General features: G+C 44.6%; 2 protein-coding genes across 2 annotated transcripts; one reads left to right on the forward strand and one right to left on the reverse strand.

Moving 5' to 3' along the window:
• Positions 1 to 765: 765 nt before the first annotated feature.
• Positions 766 to 4,266, forward strand: LOC145403747 (uncharacterized). The gene is made up of 2 exons (XM_080275425.1): positions 766 to 3,832; positions 3,899 to 4,266. Exons 1-2 carry the CDS (start codon positions 766 to 768, stop codon positions 4,264 to 4,266), a joined length of 3,435 nt encoding a protein of 1,144 aa, XP_080131551.1.
• A 69-nt stretch (positions 4,267 to 4,335) lies between these two features.
• LOC145403748 (rRNA methyltransferase 1, mitochondrial-like) lies at positions 4,336 to 14,049 on the reverse strand. Its single transcript, XM_080275426.1, has 7 exons — positions 13,413 to 14,049; positions 13,001 to 13,163; positions 11,947 to 12,155; positions 10,706 to 10,872; positions 8,351 to 8,398; positions 4,674 to 4,724; positions 4,336 to 4,407 (listed from the first exon to the last, which is right to left on the reverse strand). The coding sequence occupies exons 1-7, from the start codon at positions 14,047 to 14,049 to the stop codon at positions 4,336 to 4,338; spliced, it is 1,347 nt and encodes a 448-aa protein (XP_080131552.1).
• Positions 14,050 to 23,306: the final 9,257 nt, after the last annotated feature.

Below are 23,306 nucleotides of genomic sequence, written 5' to 3' on the forward strand. Positions count from 1 at the left end.
TCTGCAACTGGCTGCCCTCCCTTCAGCTCACACACCCCCTCCCTCATATACTGTAGGCCTATATCTTCATTTCTCCATTTTCATCCTTGATTTTCCCCTCTTCCTCTAGTGCAGTCTCCTTGTACTGTGGCTGGGGATTTGATAATTTCATAAGTGAGGTATCCATTACTCATTGGAAAACCAGTTATTTCAAAACGGATGTACATGTTAATTGAAATATGGTGTTTTTATGGTTTAAATACAACAGCTCACAGCACTAGTGATGCTTACCAAATATATTTTAATTTTAGTAAAGCTCAGTTTCCAGTTCTTTTACCATTATTTTCATTTAATAAACTCTGGCTAAATTGTTTCATAAAATTAGAAATTTAGTATGTGTGTACATCATAGGTTCCAAAGCCTCTGGTAGTACTTACTGTATATGTGTTTATTTCTTTTATTTTTAATGCAGTCTATCCATTAAAACCAGTCGTTTATAATACTTACTGTTTGTACCATTTTTACGCTCCTCATGGGGAAACACAGGATTAGCTAGGTAATGAATGAGTGAATGAATTATTGTTAATGAAGTCCATCCACTGAAACCAGTATTTTTTGTATTAACTATGATTTCTTTTGCAGATGACCTGTCAGGGAAAAGAAAATACTTAGGCACAGGAAATGAGGATCAGCCAAATTCTTAAGTCTACTGAAAATATGTGTAAGTGTTGAGATAAACATGAGAACTTTCACATTTTGATACATCCACCTTCCTTGCTGCCTGCCATGGACCAGACTCCACAAGAGATGCTGCACTCACTCTTCTTTGATTCCAGCATAGCAGAGAACAGAGGGCCCATATACCCGTACAACTACCACTATGGACAGTACCCTTACAACTATTCTTATCCCCATCCCAGCACCACACCTACTGGCATCCCCTCTGCCACTCATGCTCTCCCTCCACTTTCAGCCAACAACCTGATTGGAACACAAGGGCTGTTAACTTCAAAGAACAGTTTTCCAGATTATGGAGTACAAAGTAGTAGCCCATCTGCAGATGCTAGGGTGGAGGGCAGTACTGAGAGGCACTCCCACAATGCTGGTAGGCATTCTCTTGGCATGGACAGACATCCCCATGGCACTGACAGACATTCTTTGAGTGCTCAGCCTGGGGCAGAAGATATGCGAAGTGACTCAAAGAGTGATATTCGACATTACTGCCAAGTTTCTTCTGAGCAGCAATACCTTGTTAACCATGTCCGTGCCATCACTGCTCAACCACGCCCTGCCTCTGATTTCCGTCACTTGTCTGATTATTCACTGCAGCCCACAGACCTGTGCACACAACCCATTGATGCCAGGGTATATGAGGATATCAGGCAACTTGCAGGAGATCCTCGACCACCTTTAAATGATTCTAGATCCCAGGAAAACAGCAGACATGTCTCTAGTGAAGGAGGACTGGATACAAGTAGAGATGTGCAGAACTATAGGTATCCAGGAGACATGCAGTCTTGTGGTACCCACAGTGCCAGTGTATCACAAGAGGAGTTGCAGCTTCCCTCGGGTGACCCAAGACTTCCATTGAGTGAAATCACAAGATTGTCATATGGCTCATCACCTGTGAGAAATTCATCTTATCAGCAAGAAACTAATATTGCAAAATCAGCAGTGAATCAAAGTCATTATGATACAGCTCATATGGGAACAAATAAACCAGCAGTATGTGGGGAAGACCTCAGCACTCGATCATATTCAAGTAACAACCAATGTGATACTGGTCCACAGCAGTCTACAAATGATAATTCACTTACTCTGAATTCCGGAAGCCAAAGTACAGAAATGCATGAGACTATGGAATACCCAGTGATTAGCAGTGTCAACACGCATACTGATTTGGGCTTACTGTCCACTCCAGTCGACCAGCATATGGAACAAAGGGCCATCCAAGAAGATGGCCTGAATGATACAGATCAAAATAAAGAAAAAACTTTCCATGCTCTGAACACCGTTTCCCAGGAAAATCCAGATAATAACCATAATGGTGAGGAAGTAACATTTGGGAATGAATTTCAAGAAAATGAGAATGCAGATATTGATGAAGGACTTGGTGGTGATAAGGAGGATGATTGTGAGGCATCATCCACATCCACAGAAACAGAGCTGTCAGATGTGGCTCATGAAGTCCTCAGTGGGTCTGATATTCCTGCCAAACCATTTCGGTGCCAGGACTGCGATTCTTCATTCACCACAAAGGGCAACCTCAAAGTTCACCAGAGAATCCACACAGGGGAGAAGCCATATACCTGCAATGAATGTGGCAAGAAGTTCTCTCATTGCTCCTCATACCAGTCCCACAAAATGATGCACAGCGGACTTCGGCCATATGAGTGTGAGTTCTGTCAGAGGGGATTCGTCAGGAGTGAAAACCTTGAACGCCACAGAAGACGACACACAGGTGAGAGACCCTTCAAGTGCACTGAATGTGATGCGACATTTGCAGCCAGTGATCGCCTATCCCGCCACACAAGGATACACACAGGAGAAAGGCCATACAGTTGTGATGAATGTGAAATGACTTTTGCCTACAAGTCTACATTTTTGAGACACAAGCAAGTACATTTAGGTGAAGTATTTAAGTGTGATGATTGTGGTGTTCAGTTCAGAGACACCAGTAAGCTTGAGCGACATGTAAAGAAGCACAATGAAAATGACCGGGCAAAGCCAAGAATATTTATGGAAAATGGTATAGAGGTGACAGGGTGTGAGTTTTGTCAGATGAAGTTTCCCCGTAAATCTGACTATTACCGTCACCGAATGACTCACACCGGCAAGAATCCTTATGTCTGTGATGTTTGTAATTCAACATTCACACGTAAGATGCATCTAGTTGTCCACATGCGTAATCATACTGGTGAACGACCTTATACGTGTGACTCCTGCAGCTTGACGTTCAAGACTCGCACTGGACTCAAGTTCCACAAGCGTACCCACAGTGGAGAGAGACCTTTCAAATGTGAGCAGTGTGGTGTAGCATTTGCCCAGAAATCTAATCTGAATGGCCACTTGCGTACCCATTCTGAAGACAAGCCCTTCAAGTGTGGTGTATGTGATTCTGCATTTCGACACAAGAATAGTCTTCTCATACATACCAGGACTCACACTGGAGAAAGACCATATTCTTGCAACCATTGTGGGGCTACTTTTACACAGAAGCCACACTTAAACATTCACAAGCGGTCTCACTTGGGTATCAAACCATATACTTGTGATGAGTGTAATGCATCATTTGCCAGAAAAGATTACCTTCTGGCTCACAAAACAAAGCATGCAGGTGGCAGTATGGTTACAAATGAGGCCATAGTGCATACAGCAGAACAGGTATACAAATGTACTCATTGTGAGATGATATTCACACACAATTCCAGCCTGACAGTGCACATGAGGAAACACACAGGAGAACGACCCTTTGTGTGTCAAGAGTGTGGTGCATCATTTTTGTACAGCTCCAACCTCATCACCCACCGAAGGAAGCACACAGGCGAGCGACCTTATAAGTGTGACCATTGTGATTCTTCCTTCATTCTCAAAAGCTATCTCACTATGCACCTCAGGAAGCATTCAGGGGAGCAGCCATTCCAGTGTGATATATGTCAATCAAGATTCACCCAAAAGACTCATCTCTCCACTCATAGGAGGATTCACACTGGGGAATGTCCTTACAAGTGTGAAGAGTGTGGTGAGGCATTCCGGGATGGAGCAAACTTTTGGAGGCATAAAAAGAAGCATGTAATTGGAGAAGGAGCAGCTGCAGTGAGACGGAAAAAGGGGAAGAGGGGGCGTGGAAGAGGTCGGGACAGAGGGAGAAGTGGAGGATCTAGAGGTAGAGGTAGGGGTAGAGGTCAGGCCAGAGAAGGTGCCCAAGAACAGGTCAGAACAGCTCCTACAAGACAGACAGAACGAGTTCCCAAACTCCTTGTTAAATTTGAAGAATTATATGAGCAGACTGTAGCATGGCCAGATGAAACAGATGTGGTAGTGAAGGAGGAACCGGAAGACCACTGCATCACTGAGCTTGAGGCATGTCAGGAGGAAGACTGTAATGCAGGAGAAGAGGAGGAAATACACGAAGGTGAAGAAGAGAAAGAGCCATCATACATTCCCCTTAATCCAAAACTAGAAATCAAACTTGAAGAGGAAGCAATGGAGATGATGGGAGACCCATTAGCAGTGGATGAGAATCAAGGTAGTGGAAAAGAGAGAGTGATGAAAGGCAGCTGCTAGAGAAGATACTGGCAAATGTAACCCAGAGGGCAGGAGAATTTGTGAACACAGGTGGAGAGAACGAATAATCTAGTGTCTGTGATGTAGACAGCAGAAGGACAGCTCCGCCTTGCATTCCACCAGGATGGTGTCCAGATGAGCCTGGGGCCATAACAGCAACAATATGGTAATGGTTTTAATTACTGTCAAAATTAGTTATTTTTTTTAAGTACTCTGTTTACATATATTTATTGTACAAGGTGGTTTAGATGTCCCTCCTCATAGAGAAAAAGACATGCAGATTTTAGATTATAATATATCAGTGAGTGTCATGATCCCCATTATGTGTTGCCATATCTAGGGTAGTTTTCTTGTGTCATAGTTGTTTTTCAATGGCATCCCATACAAACAATAAACATGGAAGTTACAAGCAAGTGGTAGTTCATGTTACTGGCCTCTTTTTGCTGTAATCCATGAGCCTGCCACATGGAAGAACCCATAAAACTTATAACTGTCATTGGTTTCAATACATTTGCAACAGACACTGATAAGGAATTTGTAAAGAAGAGATATATCTGTAGCAGAACTAGGCCATATAAAAAATTTAAGGATGGAAAATAAAATAAACGTGTATACAGTATTTCTTGTGAGGCAGTACATCTGAACCACTCTGTGTATTGTTACTGTTATAAATGAGTATAAAGTTTTCTATACTTGGTAAGTTTCAGCGGCAGGTACACTTGTCTGAAGGTAGCTATTATGTACAGGTATTAAGACTGAAGCAATGTTAGGCCAGCTGTATCATGTTAGTTTTGCATAAGAATTTTTTCTTTAAGGAGTACAAGTTTAATTTGGCTCCCATGTATGCTGAGCTATGTTGATGAAAGTAATGCTTGAAAATTGCTTTTATCACTAAAAAGAAATACTTGCAGTGGTTAGACTGGTGAATTTTGTGTGTAGGACTGTCACTCACGAGACTCATTGTACCAGTATTATTGCAATCCTCCCTCATTAAAATCTTATCACTGACACTGTATATTTGCTCATAATGGATAATTTTTTTTTTAACCATTGACAGAGTGGCCATTCCTGCCAAAGTTACCAGATGTTTTACCAAATATCGAGGTGGACTGTCATCGGTCTAATTGTCATGTTCTGGTAAGCTTAGTTGCTGCTGTAAGTAGAGGTGGATGTCATAGTAGTGGTTTATAATGATCGTGTTACCAGAAGTTAATACATCAGAGTTTTAATTCAGTCATATTTCCTAAATTGTCAGTGAACAGCACTTAACAAATCATTAATGATGTTAAATATTCTTTTTGCACATTATAGAAGAAGTAACAGTGTGTGTTAAGCAGTATATATCTTAAACAATACAAAATATCCATCCTCATACCATACTTGTCATTCTGTGTCAGTTTAACTGTATACTGTACAGTCATGCTTCAGTTTGTGGTGGGGTTACATCAAGTGAAAACTCATCGCACGATGATTTATCATATACTGAGGGCGATATAACATGGACTTAATGGGGATATGTTTGGGGTCAAGGGCTACTTAACCTAAAATTAAAAAAAAAAAACTCAACCCCTTCAGTCTTGCCTTCAGTGCCCTCAGTAACACCACACTTTCCACCAAGGGTAGCATTCTTGCCATACATAGTTTTCAAGTCACTGCCACCAGTGTTATGCTGGTGTTTTTTAAGCGACTTCTCGTCGTAAAAACACTAGCTACTGAAGCGGGGTCCTCTTTCTAGACCGGAAGTAAAGCACCAACAAAGGAACAGGACATAAAAACCAGGCAGTATACCTTAACACATCTATTACCTTAATTCTAACTGTAACAATACACGTAGAGTGATATTTGAGATACAGGGGAACAGAGACACAGAGTTAATATTCAGCACCACAAAACAGAGATACACTTAGCACACACTACAATGTTCATACAGGGAGATCGTGAATTATCTATAGTATTGTTTATGTGTCACTTTTAGGCAGGATATAAACAGAATGGTTCGCATAGGGAATAAACAAGATTGGGAGTCTGTATGGGAAATATTACTATAAATGAGGTAGGGTGCGGATAGCGACACTCGACATCGTCACCTTGTCAAGGCGACACTCACACTCAGGCTTTTGACGGGCCCGCGCACCCTCACCTCAGGTGTTCACAGAAAGTTCTCTTATATGGGGGGACTGGGATAATTACAATAAAGTTCATTCTCTTCCCTGCCAACACTGAGTTCTTGTGGGCTACTATCAACTACACTGTTCTTCACTTAGTCACTGTGCCCTGTTCTTTTTCCTGACTTGTTCTTGACACAGGGGGGGGGAAGTCACTGTTTTCCTATATCTCCTAGGTAACGTTCACTCTGGGTCACACTCGTAGGTGGGGTGCAGGGAGGCTCTCCCGTCTGGGGGCCTCGACCTGATAGGCGGCCCTCGTGCTAGGGCCGCGTCGGTGTGGTGCTGGGAGGCCCTCTGGTCTGGGGGCCTCGACCTGATAGGTGGCCCTCGGGACTGGGACCAAACAGCCGGAGTAGTTGGGCCTGTCGTCTTTGGCTCCGTGGAGTGAGGGAGCCCGGATCGCCTTCGTCAGGAGCTGGAGAGTCTGGCCTGGGTGTCCTGGGACTCCGGGCACCAAGGGGGAGAGGTGCCATCAGGACTGGGCTGCGGCAGCGTCTCCTTCGAGGCTCGGGCAGGAACAAGGAAATCCCGGGCGTAGGCAGTACCGGTAAGTCCGATGTTGGGCCTTACCACCACTCTAGCGTCTCCTCCGGGGCTATATTCCCGGGTGGTGACGAAGGGCTTCCACAAGGGAAAGAGGCTGGAGAAGGAATCACGTCACTCGTGTCCTCTCTAGTATGTCCTGAGGCCGGAGCCTTGGGTCGCCTTACCCTGGTACGTACTCTGGCTGTAGCCGTGGACTTGCCCAACGTACGAGGAACAACTGAAGGGTGTACTAGGCCGTCCCTTCCCCACCGCGTATATAGACCGTCGGCGCGGTGTTGCTCCCGTAGTAGGGGACAAGCTGGAGCAAGTTTCAGCATTTCACACACAAAAAGTTATCACAATAAATGAAAGCAAGGAAAGCCACAGGTATGGATGGGTGTGCTGTGGAATGTTTGAAAGGTGGCAGATTGACCATTAATGAGTGGTTAGTAAGATTGCTGAATGTGTGTTCTGTGAGTGGTATGGTGCTGACTGACTGGGCAAGTGCGTGTGTGGTTCCGTTGTATAAAGGTAAGGGTGATAAGTATGACTATAGTTTTGGGAGTATAAAAGTATGAGTGTTGTAGGTAAAGTGTTGATTAAGTGAGTCAGAGAGGGTACAGAGGGAGTGATTGGTGATGAGCAGTGTGGTTTTACGAGAGGGAGGGGTTGCAAGGATCAGGTGTTTGCTGAGACAGGTGTGTGAAAAGTATTTCGCCAAAGGTAAGGACGTATTTTGGGCATTCATGGATTTAGAGAAAGTGTATGATAGAATTAATGAGGAGGATTTGTGGACTCCTTTGAGATTGTATGGATTAGGTGGAAGATTGTTAAAAGGAGTGAAAAGCTTTTATGTAAATTATAGAGCGTGTGTAAGAGTGGGAAATACTGTGAGTGATTGGTTTTCTGTGAAAGTGGGGCTGCAGCAGGGATGTGTTATGTGGCCTTGGTTGTTTAATATTTATATGGATGGTATTGTAAGGAAGGTGAATGTGAGAGTGTTAGGTAGAGGTTTGTATCTGGTGGATGCTGATGGTAGAGGATGGAATCTGAGTCAGCTGCAGTTTGCAGATGATGAGGTAGTGTTTAACCCGTTAACTGCTCATGGCGGTTTGTTTGGAGGTGTCTGTGGCGCACAGACATAGGGGTAAAAATGAAAGTTCCCAAAGGCCAAATTTTGTCTTAGGAATTAAGAGAACACATGCCAAAGTATATAGTAACGAAATATTAGCTCAATATTTACCTTGGTAAAGCCATGGATGAACATCGAAGTGTCTGATTCCCTATTGGAATGTATGGTTTTTGTTTTCTTTTTCTTTTTCGGTTTTGAAGGCTCAAACATGCTTGCATGGGTTGGCCTTGGTCACCATGGCACTATATTTGAAATTCACCTGCGCAACCAGAGCTGTATTGAGTAGCCACACTCGGAACAGCCCAGGCTGTATAGAAAAGTTAACGGGTTAAAGTATATAGGGTCACATGTTGCTGTGGATGGAAGAATAGATGTAGAGGTGCAGTTTAGAATGAATGAAGTAGGAAAGGTGCTGGGAGGAATGAAAAAAGTGTTTAGATGCCGTTCACTTAGAACAGACGTAAAGAGGAGGCTGTATGAGGAAGTACAGTACCAGTACTGACTGCATTATAAATATTTAAATTTCTTATCTTTTCTGGTGCTAATTGTATAGTTAAGTCCCCCAGCAATAACTTGGCTCAAAATCAACAGTTAGAAATAGGAAAAAGTAGTCCACTGACCCTTGCAAGCATACAAGTGACGTTTTCGAGAATTCACCGGATCCCCAACACTGAAAACACAAAGGGTGAGTAACCTGAGTTAGAAGTTAGCTAGAGAACTCTACTTAGGCTCATTTACTTGACATTATCAAAGGTTGGATGGGAACTTGTAACATGTTCCTACAGGATTACCGGGTAATGGCACGGTTAACTCATGGGGGGTAACTAGGCACGTTTGGTAGGGGCAACCAGGCATATTCACTAATTATCATTATTTTGTTTCTAAATATGTCTCAAAAACTCCTTGTTATCTATTGCTATATTACAACATCTGAGGGATGCACCAGACTCTGAATCTAAAAGACTGTTTGCTCGTTTGCCCACATAACCGCAGAGATGGTGCAGATCTACAAGATCTTGAGCAGAGAGAATACACCTGTTTTTCCTGCTTACTATAATGTTGTCCAAACCTTGAAAAACCAACATAACCTAGTCTAGAAATCATACATATCAACTAGAAATGTTTCTAAGTTTGTTTAATTTTCAGTATTAAAAGTTTCTACAGCATCAGCCTACAGAAGAAACTGATGTACTCCTGGTATGCAGGATTATACATATTTAAGGCCTTCTTTATGTACAGTACTGCCATGTTTAACATGTAATGCCTGAATAAGTTTATGTTTTTTAATAGCAGTCAACTGTAATGATCCCCTTGTTACGTTTCGTTTCGTTTTTGGAGGCTCCAGCATGCTTGCATGTGTTGGCCTTGGTCACCTAATGCAGGCTCTCCATGCTGCCCAATCTCTGGCAGCCTCCCTGTTCAGTTCCTGAACCCTGAGGTCACACTTAATGACCTCATCCCAGGTCTTTTTTGGTCTGCCCCTCACAACCCCACCCCTCATATTAATGCTACTCACCTTGTGCACCCAATTATCGTCCCCTATCCTCTTCACATGCGTAAACCACCTCAATCTACCTCTCTTCATCACAACACCAATACACCCCAGTCCCATCCTACCTCCCAACTCTTCCATTGTAAACTTTGCCCCCGAGGACTTGCACTCATGGATGCACTGCATATCCACCTAATCACTGTCATTTCTGTATGTTTGAGCCTGCGAATATCCTCTTCCTTTACTGCCCAGGTCTCACTGCCATACAGCATTACGCTCCTAACACATACTGATTACACAAGATCCCTTAGCAGTCAAAGAATTTCCTTTTCTTTTTGTTAATGTGTTCTGTTGAGAGGTATATGAGGGAGGGGGAGTGAGTTTGGGGGAGGGAAGTCAAATGGTGGGTGACAGAGTGACTTGGAGGCGTTTTATAAGCGGCCACCCTTTGCGGAATTAGGGCTTCAGGCTATAGATAGGTAGATAGTGTTCTGTGATGACTGGAATCTTTTGTGGTACCATACATTTTAGGCACCAAGTGTTAGAATTGTCTAATTTAGGTACTTAAATCTTAAAATAGTAATACCGGCCTAAATTTACGTTATTTAGTAGCAGTCAACAATAATGAGCAATTGCATACAGTAATAAAAAGGTCTGGGTGCCCAGTTGCCCCACTGCTTACGGTAAATGGGCATCCACCTTGTTGTATTTCTAAGCAAGTTGTTTTTTTATCCATAAGTATGTCTGGTTCCAAAAGGTAGCCCTGAATGAGTCCTTTAAAAACATTTTTTCACTTTTTCAAAATTCCTGCCGATCTCTATAATAATGACCAAGAAGAGGAAGAAATTATATCCAGTTGCCCCATCTTACAGCAAATGTCCTAGTGACTTTGCCACCACATACAGTTGCCTTGGCCTCTTGTGCCTGGTCATCATCATATAAATGGAGTAACGAATCAGGGACCCAACTAATATCAGAAGTGACAAGTCACATGGGTTTATGTCAAATTTCCATTGCAGTCTGATGAAAGCAGTAAGCATAGAGGAACTTAAATCCCCAATTTCATCCTAGACTCTAATAAGTATCACGAGTAAACAGTATGACAGATAACAATCAGTTCACCTGCTTGTGGTGACGAAGGTTGATAGTAAGGGTGTGAAGAAGAACAGCAGTGGCAGCTGAGACATTGAGACAGTTAGCAGCTGGATGAAGTGGGTAGGTTGGTGGAACTGTAAGCACAACACTGGAGAGCTTAATTATGTCTTCATGCACACCACTACCTTCATTACCTGCAGAAAGAAGGAGACAGCATTTACTGTCATAAAATTACTCTGCATGCATCAGGATCTGTGAACTACAAGAAGATCCCATTATACTGTAACAAGCTTAATAATGTACCATAAACAGTACAGTAGAAGCCATCTTAGTACAAATCTCCCTTTCATGGGCAGGCAGATGTGCTATGCCAGACACATTGTGTATACAGTTACTTTCTGTAACTGGAGAAATGCTTCACCCAGATCACCTCAACCATGCTTCATGCATGGCTTTAGACAAAGAAGGCTTTTTTTGAAAGTAGTACTAAAGAGGTATACATGGAATTATGTTCTACTGAAGTGGAAGCATTTTTGACTGAGAATCTATAAAATCAGTGAGGAAGCCTTTAAGCCTTAACATGGTGTTCCACTGATAACACATGTAAGCAAATACTATGACATCCACTTAAATGTTCATCCCCAGCCAGAGGAGAACCAACTTCCAGATTAACAAGAAAAAAGTTCACAATCAAACCATCCACAAAAGGCTGGGTGCCATATTAGAGTGTACGGTACTGTATGATACATTTGTGTCTTATCATAATTACAGTACAACCTGAACACTGAAATTACATGGGACATAAAAATCTGTAAACTGTAAACTGAATGAGCTTCACTGCTACGTGACCTCAAGAATGGTTTGTTGTGTCACCATAACAGGGTGTAAGAATTTTGGCTTTTCCATGATTTCACTGATAAGATAAATGTGTTCTGTAATATATGGCCAGTGTTGAAGATGGTTGTTCCTAATAATAACATGGTAGTAAAGAAGATGTCATCTGAGCTACGTAGCTACGTATAACAATACCATGAAGAATCAGATGATTCACCAAAAGTAACTCAGCTGAAAAGAGAAACATGGACCCAAACCTAAACTACTGAATATTGGTACAGTAACTACCAAATTATACTAGTGGTGCCAAAGGATACAATACTGGTACTATTACTACCAAATTATACTAGTGGTGCCAAAGGAATACAGTACAACAGTAAATATAAAAAGTACTTCATTACATTAGAACCAAGGAACATGAACATAACACTAACCAATTACTAGAAGAGTGTTAGCCTTTGGGATGAACTGCTGCACTGGAGTGAGACTCTGACTTGTATCCTGGTGTGCAGTGGCTGCCAGGACCCAGCCAGCCGCAGTCAATCGAGTTAAATAAGGTGTGGGAGGGTAAGGCAGGGCGTAGACAGGCAGCACCTCAGCCACACCTGCACTGGCCTTGCTCACTACACCATTCAGAGTACAGCTGTTTGTAAAATATGAAGGAATCACTAAAAATGTACACTGTAACCTGTATTATGCCAACAACATAATACTGTACAGTCATAACAGAAACCCTATAGTTCATCAGCAAAGAAAAAATATACAGGTAATACCATACCGGACAATACAGTGTATCAACATATAAGCAACACCTAATTGGTGTTAACTTTGTTATGTACAGTACTAGGCTAAATATAATACAGAGGCTGTACACTAATGATGAAGTGCTGATTATCATCTTAGTCACGTAGACCTCTGATTAACCAGGTACCTGTTATGGTGAATGATAATAATAAAGTAACCTGGCATATATTAAAGTGTGTATCCTGCCTGTACTTTTATTCATAGTCCAGTCTATTTTTTCTTTTTCCCAGTACATTCATGACTTACCCTCACTGAATTATTGGCAAGTACATGTACTGGTTCCTTAAATAATGCAGATACTGTATTAGTACCATAGTTATTTACAACAGTCATGTTCAAAGGAAGACAAACTTACCAAAAAGGGATGAACAGGAGAGAGGTAAAGCATGAGTGTAGGGAGGGAATAACAGTGTAGAAAAATCCACTGGAGGACAGTACAGTACCTAATATGAGAATGGAATTTTACACCAAAGTGTGTATGGGGGCTTACAGGTTTCTGCAGCTAGTGTAAGGCATTCCATTTGTAATTTTAATAAATGCTGAGAAAGTTTGCTTTGCTTTGTAGATGGACATTAATCACAACACCATTTCCTCAACTTCTCCCACTCCTTGTTAGGTACAGTGCTATCTATCTGTAGCGTGGAGAAAAAAATAAAAAAAAATCAAGCATATATTATAATTTACCTGTTTCTGTCTGAGGTCAAGACTTTATCAACACCAAAAAAGTATGCTGATCTCAGTACAGCTCCAAAGTTCATAGGGTCTTTGATCTGATCAAGGTAGATCCATAACTGGTGGATTTTACCTTCTCTCGTACTTTCTGTTACTTTGCTGAAGTCTTCTGCCACTAATAATTTTCCTTTTATGGTTCTTTGTCTGTAATCAAACTGCTTACTTAAGAAACGGTTTCCATTATATACCATTTCCTTTTCATTCTCTAAACTTTGTTTAGTTCTTCCTTCTTGATGAATGTTTAATTTTTGGCATTTAATTTGTTCACCATTACCTAAAGAAGTCTGATCAGCTATCAATATGTCTTCTTTGCTTATTTTTCTATATTCTGTGGTGTTTGCTGTATCATTTGTTTCTTTATCACACTCATTTCTTATCACTTTGGATGAATCAGTGTCTCTTTTCGCCACAGAAAATTCATCTGTTTGTAATATTTGGAAGGGGAGAGGGCTTACATCACAACATATTCCTTGGTGAACCTGGTCTCCCATTAACACTTTTTTGAACTCGGTAGATGTGAGGCTGCTTGCTTTGATCCCCCGACTAATTGCAACATTTATTATTTCTTGGATCTTTTCATTTCTCCTCTCACAGCCTTTCTTGTACATCAAGTGGTGAAATGTTCGTCGTTGGGCATCAAGAGCCAGTTGCACAGGGTAGATACCATAAATGAGTTCCCCAGTGGGCTTGTACCTGTACAATTTTCGTTGATAAGCCCTTCCTTGAGTGTATCTGCTGCTGTAATTTTCCTTATTATCAGTGGTGTTCTTGAGACTGTTGCCTTTGTATCTGCTCGTTCTTGGTGTTTGCTTGTCCATTAGTTCATCCATTATGACATTTTTGCTACTTTCCTGAATTGGCTTCACAGGAGAAGAAATTGGTATGTGTTCCCTCTCATTCCCTTTCTCTGTTAACTGACTTTGGGTGGCATGGCGGAACTTGATAGGAGGGAGTGTGAAGGCCTTCCTGCTGGCACTACGACAGAATATTCTGTTGAGCATACTGCATTAGGTGGTACTGGAACACAATTCACCTCCACTATAGCAGCAGTTCTGGAATAAAAAAAGGGGGGGTATCCGGTAATGTATTACAAAATACCAATACAGGCACAGTATAGCAGTAGAGTAATTTAAAAGGAATTGGCATCAGCTGCTAATATTATTTGGTGCCCTTATCCTTCCAGAAAATGCAGCAAATTTATTAGCTGGATAGAATAATAATTATCGACAAAGTACCCTGTGGGGAATAGAGCTAAATGTACAAATGTTTAAAATTACAATAGACCTTCATTTTGCAGTTAATGTACAGTACCAGTGAAAATTGCCGCACAAATTTTTCTGTAAGAACCATTGTTATTTAGCTGATGAAATGCCCCCAAATTTCCCAAGGTCCATTTTCTGGCCCTTCTCAAAAATGTACCCCACCCTTTAGGGGATTAAGGTGTCTGGCTATAGGCAGGTGTGTGCACTCATAAAATCCTCCATCCCACGTTGGTCTTGTTTGTCCACCACTGTACTGTAGGTCTGGGATCCGATGGCTGAGGTGTAGTTTGTTTCAGGGTGCTCCCCTAAGCAGTATCAGTATGTCAGGCAGAATCATGAAATATAAAACATCTGCAGGAGACAAGGGTGAATCTCAGTACAATATGGTAACATCTTTTACACTAGCCTTGGGTTGGAAAGGTTAATCCATCTAGTCAGTGGCATCTTTTACAATGTCTTCATACCAGCAGATAATTTTATTGGCTTAAGTTAGGAGAAACCCATTGTGAAGTGGTGATATATATTTTATTCTTGCTACCATCAGACAGTTTTCATATTAGAAAGGCCACACACAAATGGGGAGTTTGGATGCCACAATATAAGTATAGCCTACAGTAAAACTGGAGGGAAGTAAGACACTGTACTGTTGTACAAAATTAGGTTAGGAAAAGTAAATGTCAGCTATAAAACTAAAGGATGTCATAGTCTGGAAGAAAGATTACAGTTATGACAGTTATTGTATCGGTTGGTGTAAAATATGGCCAAATTAGGCAGTCATCACACATTACACTGTAAATAACACCTAACAAAGTTACTGCAGTTAAATACAAACTTCCTGGCTAATTAAGTGGCGCAGGTGTTCGTCACCATTACCATATTACAACTCATAGGATGTATCTCCTACAGTATATGAACACCACCCCGATTTTAACTCGGTCTGAACCTATAAGTAAAGTTTCATTTTGCTGACTCGTTGTTAGTCTTCATATGCTAATCGGCAGGATTATCTGTTATGTGAATCGACAAGTTGCAGTACGTTATATATTTTTTGCCCCTACCGTAAGTGTAGTTGACCTTTTTGATAACTGATAGTTGTCAGACGAGATGTACAGCAGGGGTGCGACGAATTACCGAATCGGCACTTTTGGAAAGTATATATATATATATATATATATATATATATATATATATATATATATTTCCACCACATACGTTGATACACATCTAATTATCTGAAATTTGGTAAAAAATGTTTAATTATTAATAAAAACAAATCATGGCTCAAAACGAAACCTGGAATAGTTAGCCGAAGTGTTTCGCCGCCGGTCGCCAACTCGCATCGACAGACTTATTTTGGATAAATATTGATCTAAAATGCAAATAAATGTATTGGCAGGCATATTTAAACCTATTTACCGACATCTGGTAATTAACCTTACCTATATTCCAACAAAGTTGTTAGGATTTGCGGAGCGTGTTCTCGGGCTATGTTTAGAGCAGCAGTGGGACAACTGGGTTATTTCTTGGCGCGTGGGTTAACCCAGTGTTCTCCCGTCCACCAGAATACACTAAAATCCTGTAATAAATTCTTGGGATACCTTCTACACAAACAAGGCACACGGAGATGAATATATTACACACAGGGCAATGTAAACGGGTTCGACAAAAATCCCCACGCACTGCAGACACGGAGGGAGTTCATCAGTGGCTATAGGTACCGTCCTCGTCTCGGGATTCGTTGTTGTTCACTGCCAGATTACGCGGGTTGTATTGGAAATTCTGAGTTCTTGAGTCAGCACCAGAGGGGAAGGACGTTCTATATACAGGGCCATAAATTGACTTGATCCGGAGACGAGGTGAGTACGAGGGGAGGAAAGGACGAGGACTGGTAGGGAAGAGAGGAGAGGAGGGGTGAGAAGGAGTGAGATAAAGGAGAGGATGAGGAGTGACAGGAAGAAAGGAAGGAGAAGTGAGAGGAAGAAAGGAAGGAGGAGTGAGAGAAAAAAGGGAAGGAGAAGTGAGAGGAAGGAGGAGGAGTAAGAGGGAGGAGAGGACGAGGACTGGAAGGGAGAAGGAGGGGAGGAGTGGGAGAGGATGGGAAGAGGAGTGAGAGGGAGAAGGGGAGCAGGAGAGAGGGGAAGGAGTGGGAAGATGGGGAAAAGTGGATAAAAATGTTCTGAAGAATGTAAGGGACAGGAGGGGCGTGAGACGAGAGAGGGTTATGGACAGAAAAGGGAGAGAAAAGTTAGTGGGGAAGAGGAAGAGGAGGGTGAGGAAAGTGAAGAGGAAGAGGAGAATGAAATGAGAAGAGAGGGAGAGGGAGGGAGAAAAGAGAAGAGAATGGGGAGAGGGGTAAAAGAGTTAGGAGCGCAAGAGGGAAGAGAAGGGAATGGTGATGAGGAAGTACAGAAGAAAGGAGGGTGAAGGAATGTAGAAAGGGAGCAAGAAAAGGGGAAAGGGAGGAGGAGGGGGAAAGGGAGGAGGAGGGGGAAAGGGAGGAGGAGGGGGAAAGGGAGGAGGAGGGGGGAAGGGAGGAGGAGGGGGATATCGCCCCAGAAACTCGGGCAAGAATAGTGACTTCCCCTTCCCTGTAGTGATCCAGTGACAGAGTGAACCAGCGGGATTACACCAAAAAGTGTCCGTAAATACCTTCCCCTAACAAAGACTATAAGTTCTGGGTTCATCCGAACAGTGCTATCGCAAAGTCCAATCTAGAGTAGTCCCCCCCCCCTTGTCAGTGTACGCGCGGGCGAGAGTTGCCGCGCCGAGCCTAAACAGTGAACTCTAGTGCTCTACCTCCCTTGCTAACTTATAGTAATAATCCCTCCTCGGCTCATCAAGCCCAGACATCTCCATTGCCCCGACACGCTAAGACCTTTTGGACTTTGATACAAGTGAATCCCATCCACTTACGGACTCTTAACCTATTATAAAGCATAATTAAAGAGTGTGTGAATATCCCATATTACATTAACGTAACTCTGTATGTCTGTATCCTCTGTTTATAATACCATCCTATGTGATATTGTTAAGGTGTTGTAATTAAGGTAATAGATGTGTTAAAGGTGGACTGCCTAGTTTTTATGTCCTGTTCCCTTGTTAGTGCATTACTTCCGGTCCGGAAAAAGGACCCCGTTCAGTAGCTAGTGTCTTTAGTACGAGGAGTCGGCCTAAAAACACTCAGCATAACACGTAGTAATACAATATTACGTATGAATGGATTTATTTGCGATGGTGCCGTCTGGTGAATCGCTTATATACACTGATCATTAGTATTTAGAGAGAGAGAGAGAAAGAGAGAGACGTAACCAAAATAATCTCAATTTGTTGTCCTTACCCTACAAATCATCGCCAACAAAAACACAAACACAGCGTCTAACAAGGACCAAACATCACGCCACTAACAAACACTGAGCACCGCACTCCCTCCACCCCCTACCCCCCCAACCACGGCGTCCCCCCTACCCCACTCTCCCTTCCGAATCCACCTCCACCGCAAGCCCCCCTCTCTCCCCTCCCCCAGTTCAACACGCATACTCCTCTCTCAAACGAAGCACTTGTTACTATATGGCGTGTGTGTGTGTGTGTGTGTGTGTGTGTAGGAGGTATGAAAGTGACATGTAGATGACTGGGAGCGATGTATGTTTAACAATGAACGCATGTATGAGCAAACCTGAATATATGGATATTTAGATGGACACCTGTATAGTTAAACACCTGGATTTAGAGAAAGTGAGTCAATGGATAATATACCTTGATAATGTTTGATGACTGAAATGAGATAGAGGTAGGCAAGGTAAAGATATGGGGGGGGGAGACGCCATGTTCCCGCACCAATGTTTATCTGACACCCACGTTTCTGGGATACAAGGCCACTGCACCTTCCGCGTTACCACAGTTACCTCCTCTTACCACAGTTACCTCCTCTTACCACAAGTTACCGCCTCTTACCACAGTTACCTCCTCTTACCACAATTACCTCCTCTTACCACAAGTTACCGCCTCTTGCCACAGTTACCTCCTCTTACCACAGTTACCGCCTCTTACCACAATTACCTCCCCTTACCACAGTTACCTCCTCTTACCACTGTTACCTCCTCTTACCGTACCACAATTACCTCCTCTTACCACAGTTACCGCCTCTTACCACAATTACCCCCCTTACCACAATTACTCCCCTTACCACAGTTACCTCCTCTTACCACAGTTACCTCCTCTTACCACAGTTACCGCCTCTTACCACAATTATCCCCCTTACCACAGTTACCTCCTCTTACCAACTCACAAAGGGCGAATGGACACCTGCCTCGAACAGCGACAAGCCAACAGTTCCATAGATTAGCGTTTCTTAACCTGCGGTGCTGGCACCCCCAGGGGTGCTGAAATCAATTTTAGTGGGTGCTGGAGTATGCTGCATTATTGTTTTTTTTTTTTTTCTTGTTGGTTTTGCTTAGTATTGGCATCAGATTTTTTTTTTGGGGGGAATGTATAAAATAAACTATTAGGCTGTACTTCACTGTACTTTAACCATGCAGTACAGTAGTGTAGCAACTGTAGTCCCAGTAACCAGATGTAAAGGGGTGCTGGACTGAGACCTTATTACTGGGGGTGCTGAGGTCGAAAATGGTTAAGAAACGCTGCCGTTGATGGTTACGCTAAGAGATTCAGTGTTAAACCTGACTGTGTATACGCATCGGTGAATGGATTGCATAATGTTCTGAAATTCAACCAATGAATATAAAAGTGAAATTTACAGAACTCGAAAATTAAAACCTGTAGAAAACGTCGACAGATATGGCAACTCCCTCCCTCCTTACCTATCGACATCTTTTCCTGCTCTCCCTCCCTCCCTCCCTTCCTCCTCCTCCGATTCCAGCCCTTCTCTCCCACCTCCCTCTCCTCCTCTCCCTCCTCACGTTGTCCTCCCTCCGTCCCTTCATCTCCCTGTCCTGTCACAGTCTATAACATTCCCTCCCTTCCGTCCTTTGCATTCCGCGTCCCTCCCGTTTTTTTTTTTTAAATCTTGAATTCCATCTTCTTCCTCCGTCCTCCCCTTTCTCTCCCTGTCTCCCTCACCCTTGGCATCTTTCTCCCTCCCTACTACAACTTAACCGTCTGTTTTCCTCCCTCAGTTTTCCCTCCTCCCTTCACCTTACGTATCTCCCTCCCTCTCTCTCTCTCTCTCTCTCTCTTCCAATCATCCAGTTCATACACTCTCCTACTCAATCTCGTCCATCTTTACAAATAACAAAAAAAGTTAGTCGTCGAGTTGATCAGTTGTCAGACGCCGATAATGTGAAGATGAAGAGGCTTGATTAAAAGACTCACTCTCTCTCTCTCTCTCTCTCTCTCTCTCTCTCTCTCTCTCTCTCTCTCTCTCTCTCTCCACATTAACTTGGCCTAAAACGAAAGACTTAACCCTAGAATGCGATGATAGTCACGAAGAAGTGCAATGAAAGAAGCCGTAGTAAGGTCAGGGTGGGGTCATGTCTTGGGTCAGGGGGGGTTATGTACTGGGTCAGGGGGGTTGTGTAGGGGGGGTTATGTACTGGGTCAGGGAGGTTATGTATTGGGTCAGGGGGGTTATGTATTGGGTCAGGGTGAGTTTATGTATTGGCTCAGGGTGGAGTTATGTAATGGGTCAGGGTAAGTTATGTATTGGGTCAGGGTGGGGTTATGTAATGGGTCAGGGTGGGTTATGTAATGGGTCAGGGTGGGTTATGTATTGGGTCAGGGTGGGTTATGTATTGGTCAGGGTGGGTTATGTGATGGGTCAGGGTGGGTTATGTATTGGGTCAGGGTGGGTTATGTATTGGGTCAGGGGGGGTTATGTATTGGGTCAGGGGGGATTATGTAATGGGTCAGGGGGGGTTATATATTGGGTCAGGGGGGGTTATATATTGGGTCAGGGGGGGTTATATATTGGGTCAGGGTGTTATGTATTGGGTCAGGGGGTGTTATGTATTGGGTCAGGGGGTGTTATGTATTGGGTCAGGGGGTGTTATGTATTGGGTCAGGGGGTGTTATGTATTGGGTCAGCGGGGGTTATGTATTGGGTCAGCGGGGGTTATGTATTGGGTCAGCGGGGGTTATGTATTGGGTCAGCGGGGGTTATATATTGGGTCGGGGGGGTTATGTACTGCGTATTACTGGACTAAATTTTCTCCTTGGTACTAAAAAAAAATAATAAAAAAAGAAAAAAGAAAATTATCAAAATATTTCACCATTAAATATTACGAAAAGTTTGAGAGAAAGGGGGGGGATGGACGAGATGGAGGGGGGAGGGGGGATGGAAAGGGGAGGGGGGATAGAGGGTGGACGGGGATGGAGGTGGAAGGGGGGAGAGGAGGATGGAAGGGATTGACGGGATGGAGGGGGGATGGAAGGGATTGACGGGATGGAGGGGGGATGGAAGGGATTGACGGGATGGAGGGGGGATGGAAGGGATTGACGGGATGGAGGGGGGATGGAAGGGGGATGGAAGGAGGAAGGGATGATGAACAGGATGGAGGTGGGAGGGGAAGGACAGACGAGATGGAGTGGGGGATGGAGGATGGCCGGGATGGAGGAGAGATGGAGGGGAAAGGGAGGATGGAGGGGGGAAAGGGAGGATGGAGGGGGGAAAGGAGGATGGAGGGGGAGGGGGGAAAGGAGGATGGAGGGGGAGGGGGAAAGGAGGATGGAGGGGGAGGGGGAAAGGAGGATGAAGGGGAAGGAAGGATGGACGGGATGGAGGGGGGATGGACGGGATGGAGACGGAAGGGATGGAGGGAGGATGGAGGTGGGAGGAGTGGATGAAGGGGATGGAGGAGGGATGGACAGGATGGAGGAGGGATGGAAGGGGGGACGGGATGGAGAAGGGATTGAGGGGAGGATGGACGGGATGGAGGGGGGAGGAGAGGATGGACGGAGTGGAGGGTGGATAGAAGGGGGAGGGAGGGAGGGGGGAGGGGAGGATGGACGGAATGGAGGGGGGATGGACGGGGGAGGGAGGGAGGGGGAGGGGAGGATGGACGGAATGGAGGTGGGGAAAAAAATGGAGTTCCCCCGAGCTAAGCCCTGTATTGGACTATATAGCCCCGCTAGGGTTACAGGATGGAGCTACCCCTCCCGGCACGGCAGCCCGGGCGAGGCTCGAACTTGCAATCCCCCGATCACAAGTCCAGCGCGCTACCACTGTGCTACCGCGCCCCCTAGGAATGGAGGGGGGATGGGGGAGGGGACGATGGAGGGAGGGTGGACGGGAAGATTGACGGGATGGAGGGAGGAAGGGAGGATGGACGGGATGAAAGGAAAAGAGGGATGGATAGGGGAGGAAAGGATGGAGAGGGGAGGGGAGGATGGACGGGATGAATAGGGGAGGAAAGGATGGAGAGGGGAGGGGAGGATGGACGGGATGAAGGGAAAAGGGGAATGGAGAGGGGAGGGGAGGATGGACGGGATGAAGGGAAAAGGGGGATGGAGAGGGGAGGGGAGGATGGAGAGGAGAGGGGAGGGAAGGATGGAGAGAGGAGGGGAGAGAAGGATGGGGAGGGGAGAGAAGGATGGGGAGGGGAGAGAAGGATGGAGAGGGGAGGGGAGAGAAGGATGGAGAGGGGAGGGGAGAGAAGGATGGAGAGGGGAGGGGAGAGAAGGATGGAGAGGGGAGGGGAGAGAAGGATGGAGAGGGGAGGGGAGAGAAGGATGGAGAGGGGAGGGGAGGATGGAGGGGGAGGAATGGATGCACGGGATGGAGGGGGAGAGGAGAATGGACGGGATGAAGGGGGAGAGGAGGATGGACAGGGTGGAGGGGGAGGGGAGGATGTATGAGATGGAGGCGTGGGAAGGGGGACGGAGGGGTGGGAAGGGGGATGGAGGGGTGGGAGGGAAGGATGGACGGGATGGAGGAATGAGAGGAGAGGATGAACGGGATGGAAGAGGGAGGAGAGGATGGACAGGATGGAGGGATGGGAGGGGAGGATGGACAGGATGGAGGGATGGGAGGAGAGGATAAACTGAATGGAGGGAAGATGGAGGGGGAAGAGGAGGATTGACGGGGTAAAGGGTGAATGGAGGGAAGGATGGAGGAGGGAGGGGAGGATGGAGGGGAGAATGGTGGGGAGGATGGAGGGGAAAATGGAGGAGAGGATGGAAAGCGGAGGGGGGGATGGACGGGGTGGAGGGTGGAAGGATGGGGAGGGGAGGGAAGGGGGTAGAGGAGGGGGAAGGAGAGGAGGGAGGGAAAAGGGAAAGAGAGACAGAAGAATGATGGAGGGGGGATGGAAGTATGGACGGGGTGGAGGGGGGAGGGGATGGAATATGGATGGAGGGGGAGGGAAGGGAGAGAGTGGAGGGAGGGGGGGAAAGAAGCCGAAATAATTGTCTTTAATACTTGAGTTCGAAGGTGTGAGCAATTTTTTTTTTTTTAATTGATGGAAAACTTGTAATTATCAGATGTTATTTGCCTGTACCCGACATTGCTAAGGGTAGTCAACAACTTTACAGAAAGGCCACACGTGTTCCATATCACTACATTCCTCAGAGACTATCGCTGCAAACTCGAGGCTTTCTCACACCTCCATGCTCTCAGTATGAATAATATGGGTCATAGAAACGTAACTTTGATCAATACTTACAATAAAAAGATGCCAAAGATTCGCCCGGCTTCTAACGACCACGCATTGTATCACAGACCAACAGACACTGACGCGTCCTCTCCCTCTGTCCCCCACCTTCCCCCTCCACCTCTGTCCCCTGCCTCCCACGAGCGCGTCTCGCTCTCACACGAATCACCTGAAGCACTACACTGATACTGTCTCAAACTTCTCTATTGTCTCAGAGGCAGTACAATGAAATGTACGTGGATTTAATCATTGAATACTTCGAGAACTAATGTTATTTGAATATAAGGACTTTCAGTTGGGTGTACACTTCAATGTATGGAAGCCTGGATTGAGGAATTCAGTGTTTCGATGAGCTACGGCATTGTGTGAGTGGATGCGAATGTGGATGAATCG

This window comes from Coenobita brevimanus, chromosome 61 (assembly GCF_032717465.1).
Source record: "Coenobita brevimanus isolate Jiangsu-jjx chromosome 61, ASM3271746v2, whole genome shotgun sequence".
Lineage (NCBI taxonomy): Eukaryota > Metazoa > Arthropoda > Malacostraca > Decapoda > Coenobitidae > Coenobita > Coenobita brevimanus.

Excerpts from the sequence above, each read along its gene's own strand:
- LOC145403747 (XM_080275425.1), top strand. The coding sequence starts at position 766 with ATGGACCAGACTCCACAAGAGATGCTGCACTCACTCTTCTTTGATTCC. Across the intron at positions 3,833-3,898 it reads GAAGAGGGGGCGTGGAAGAG|GTGCCCAAGAACAGGTCAGA; the intron begins GTCGGGACAGAG and ends AGGCCAGAGAAG.
- LOC145403748 (XM_080275426.1), bottom strand. The coding sequence starts at position 14,049 with ATGCTCAACAGAATATTCTGTCGTAGTGCCAGCAGGAAGGCCTTCACA. Across the intron at positions 12,156-13,000 it reads TTGACCTCAGACAGAAACAG|CTGTACTCTGAATGGTGTAG; the intron begins GTAAATTATAAT and ends TTTTACAAACAG. Across the intron at positions 8,399-10,705 it reads ACCTTCGTCACCACAAGCAG|CCTGGGCTGTTCCGAGTGTG; the intron begins GTGAACTGATTG and ends TTTTCTATACAG.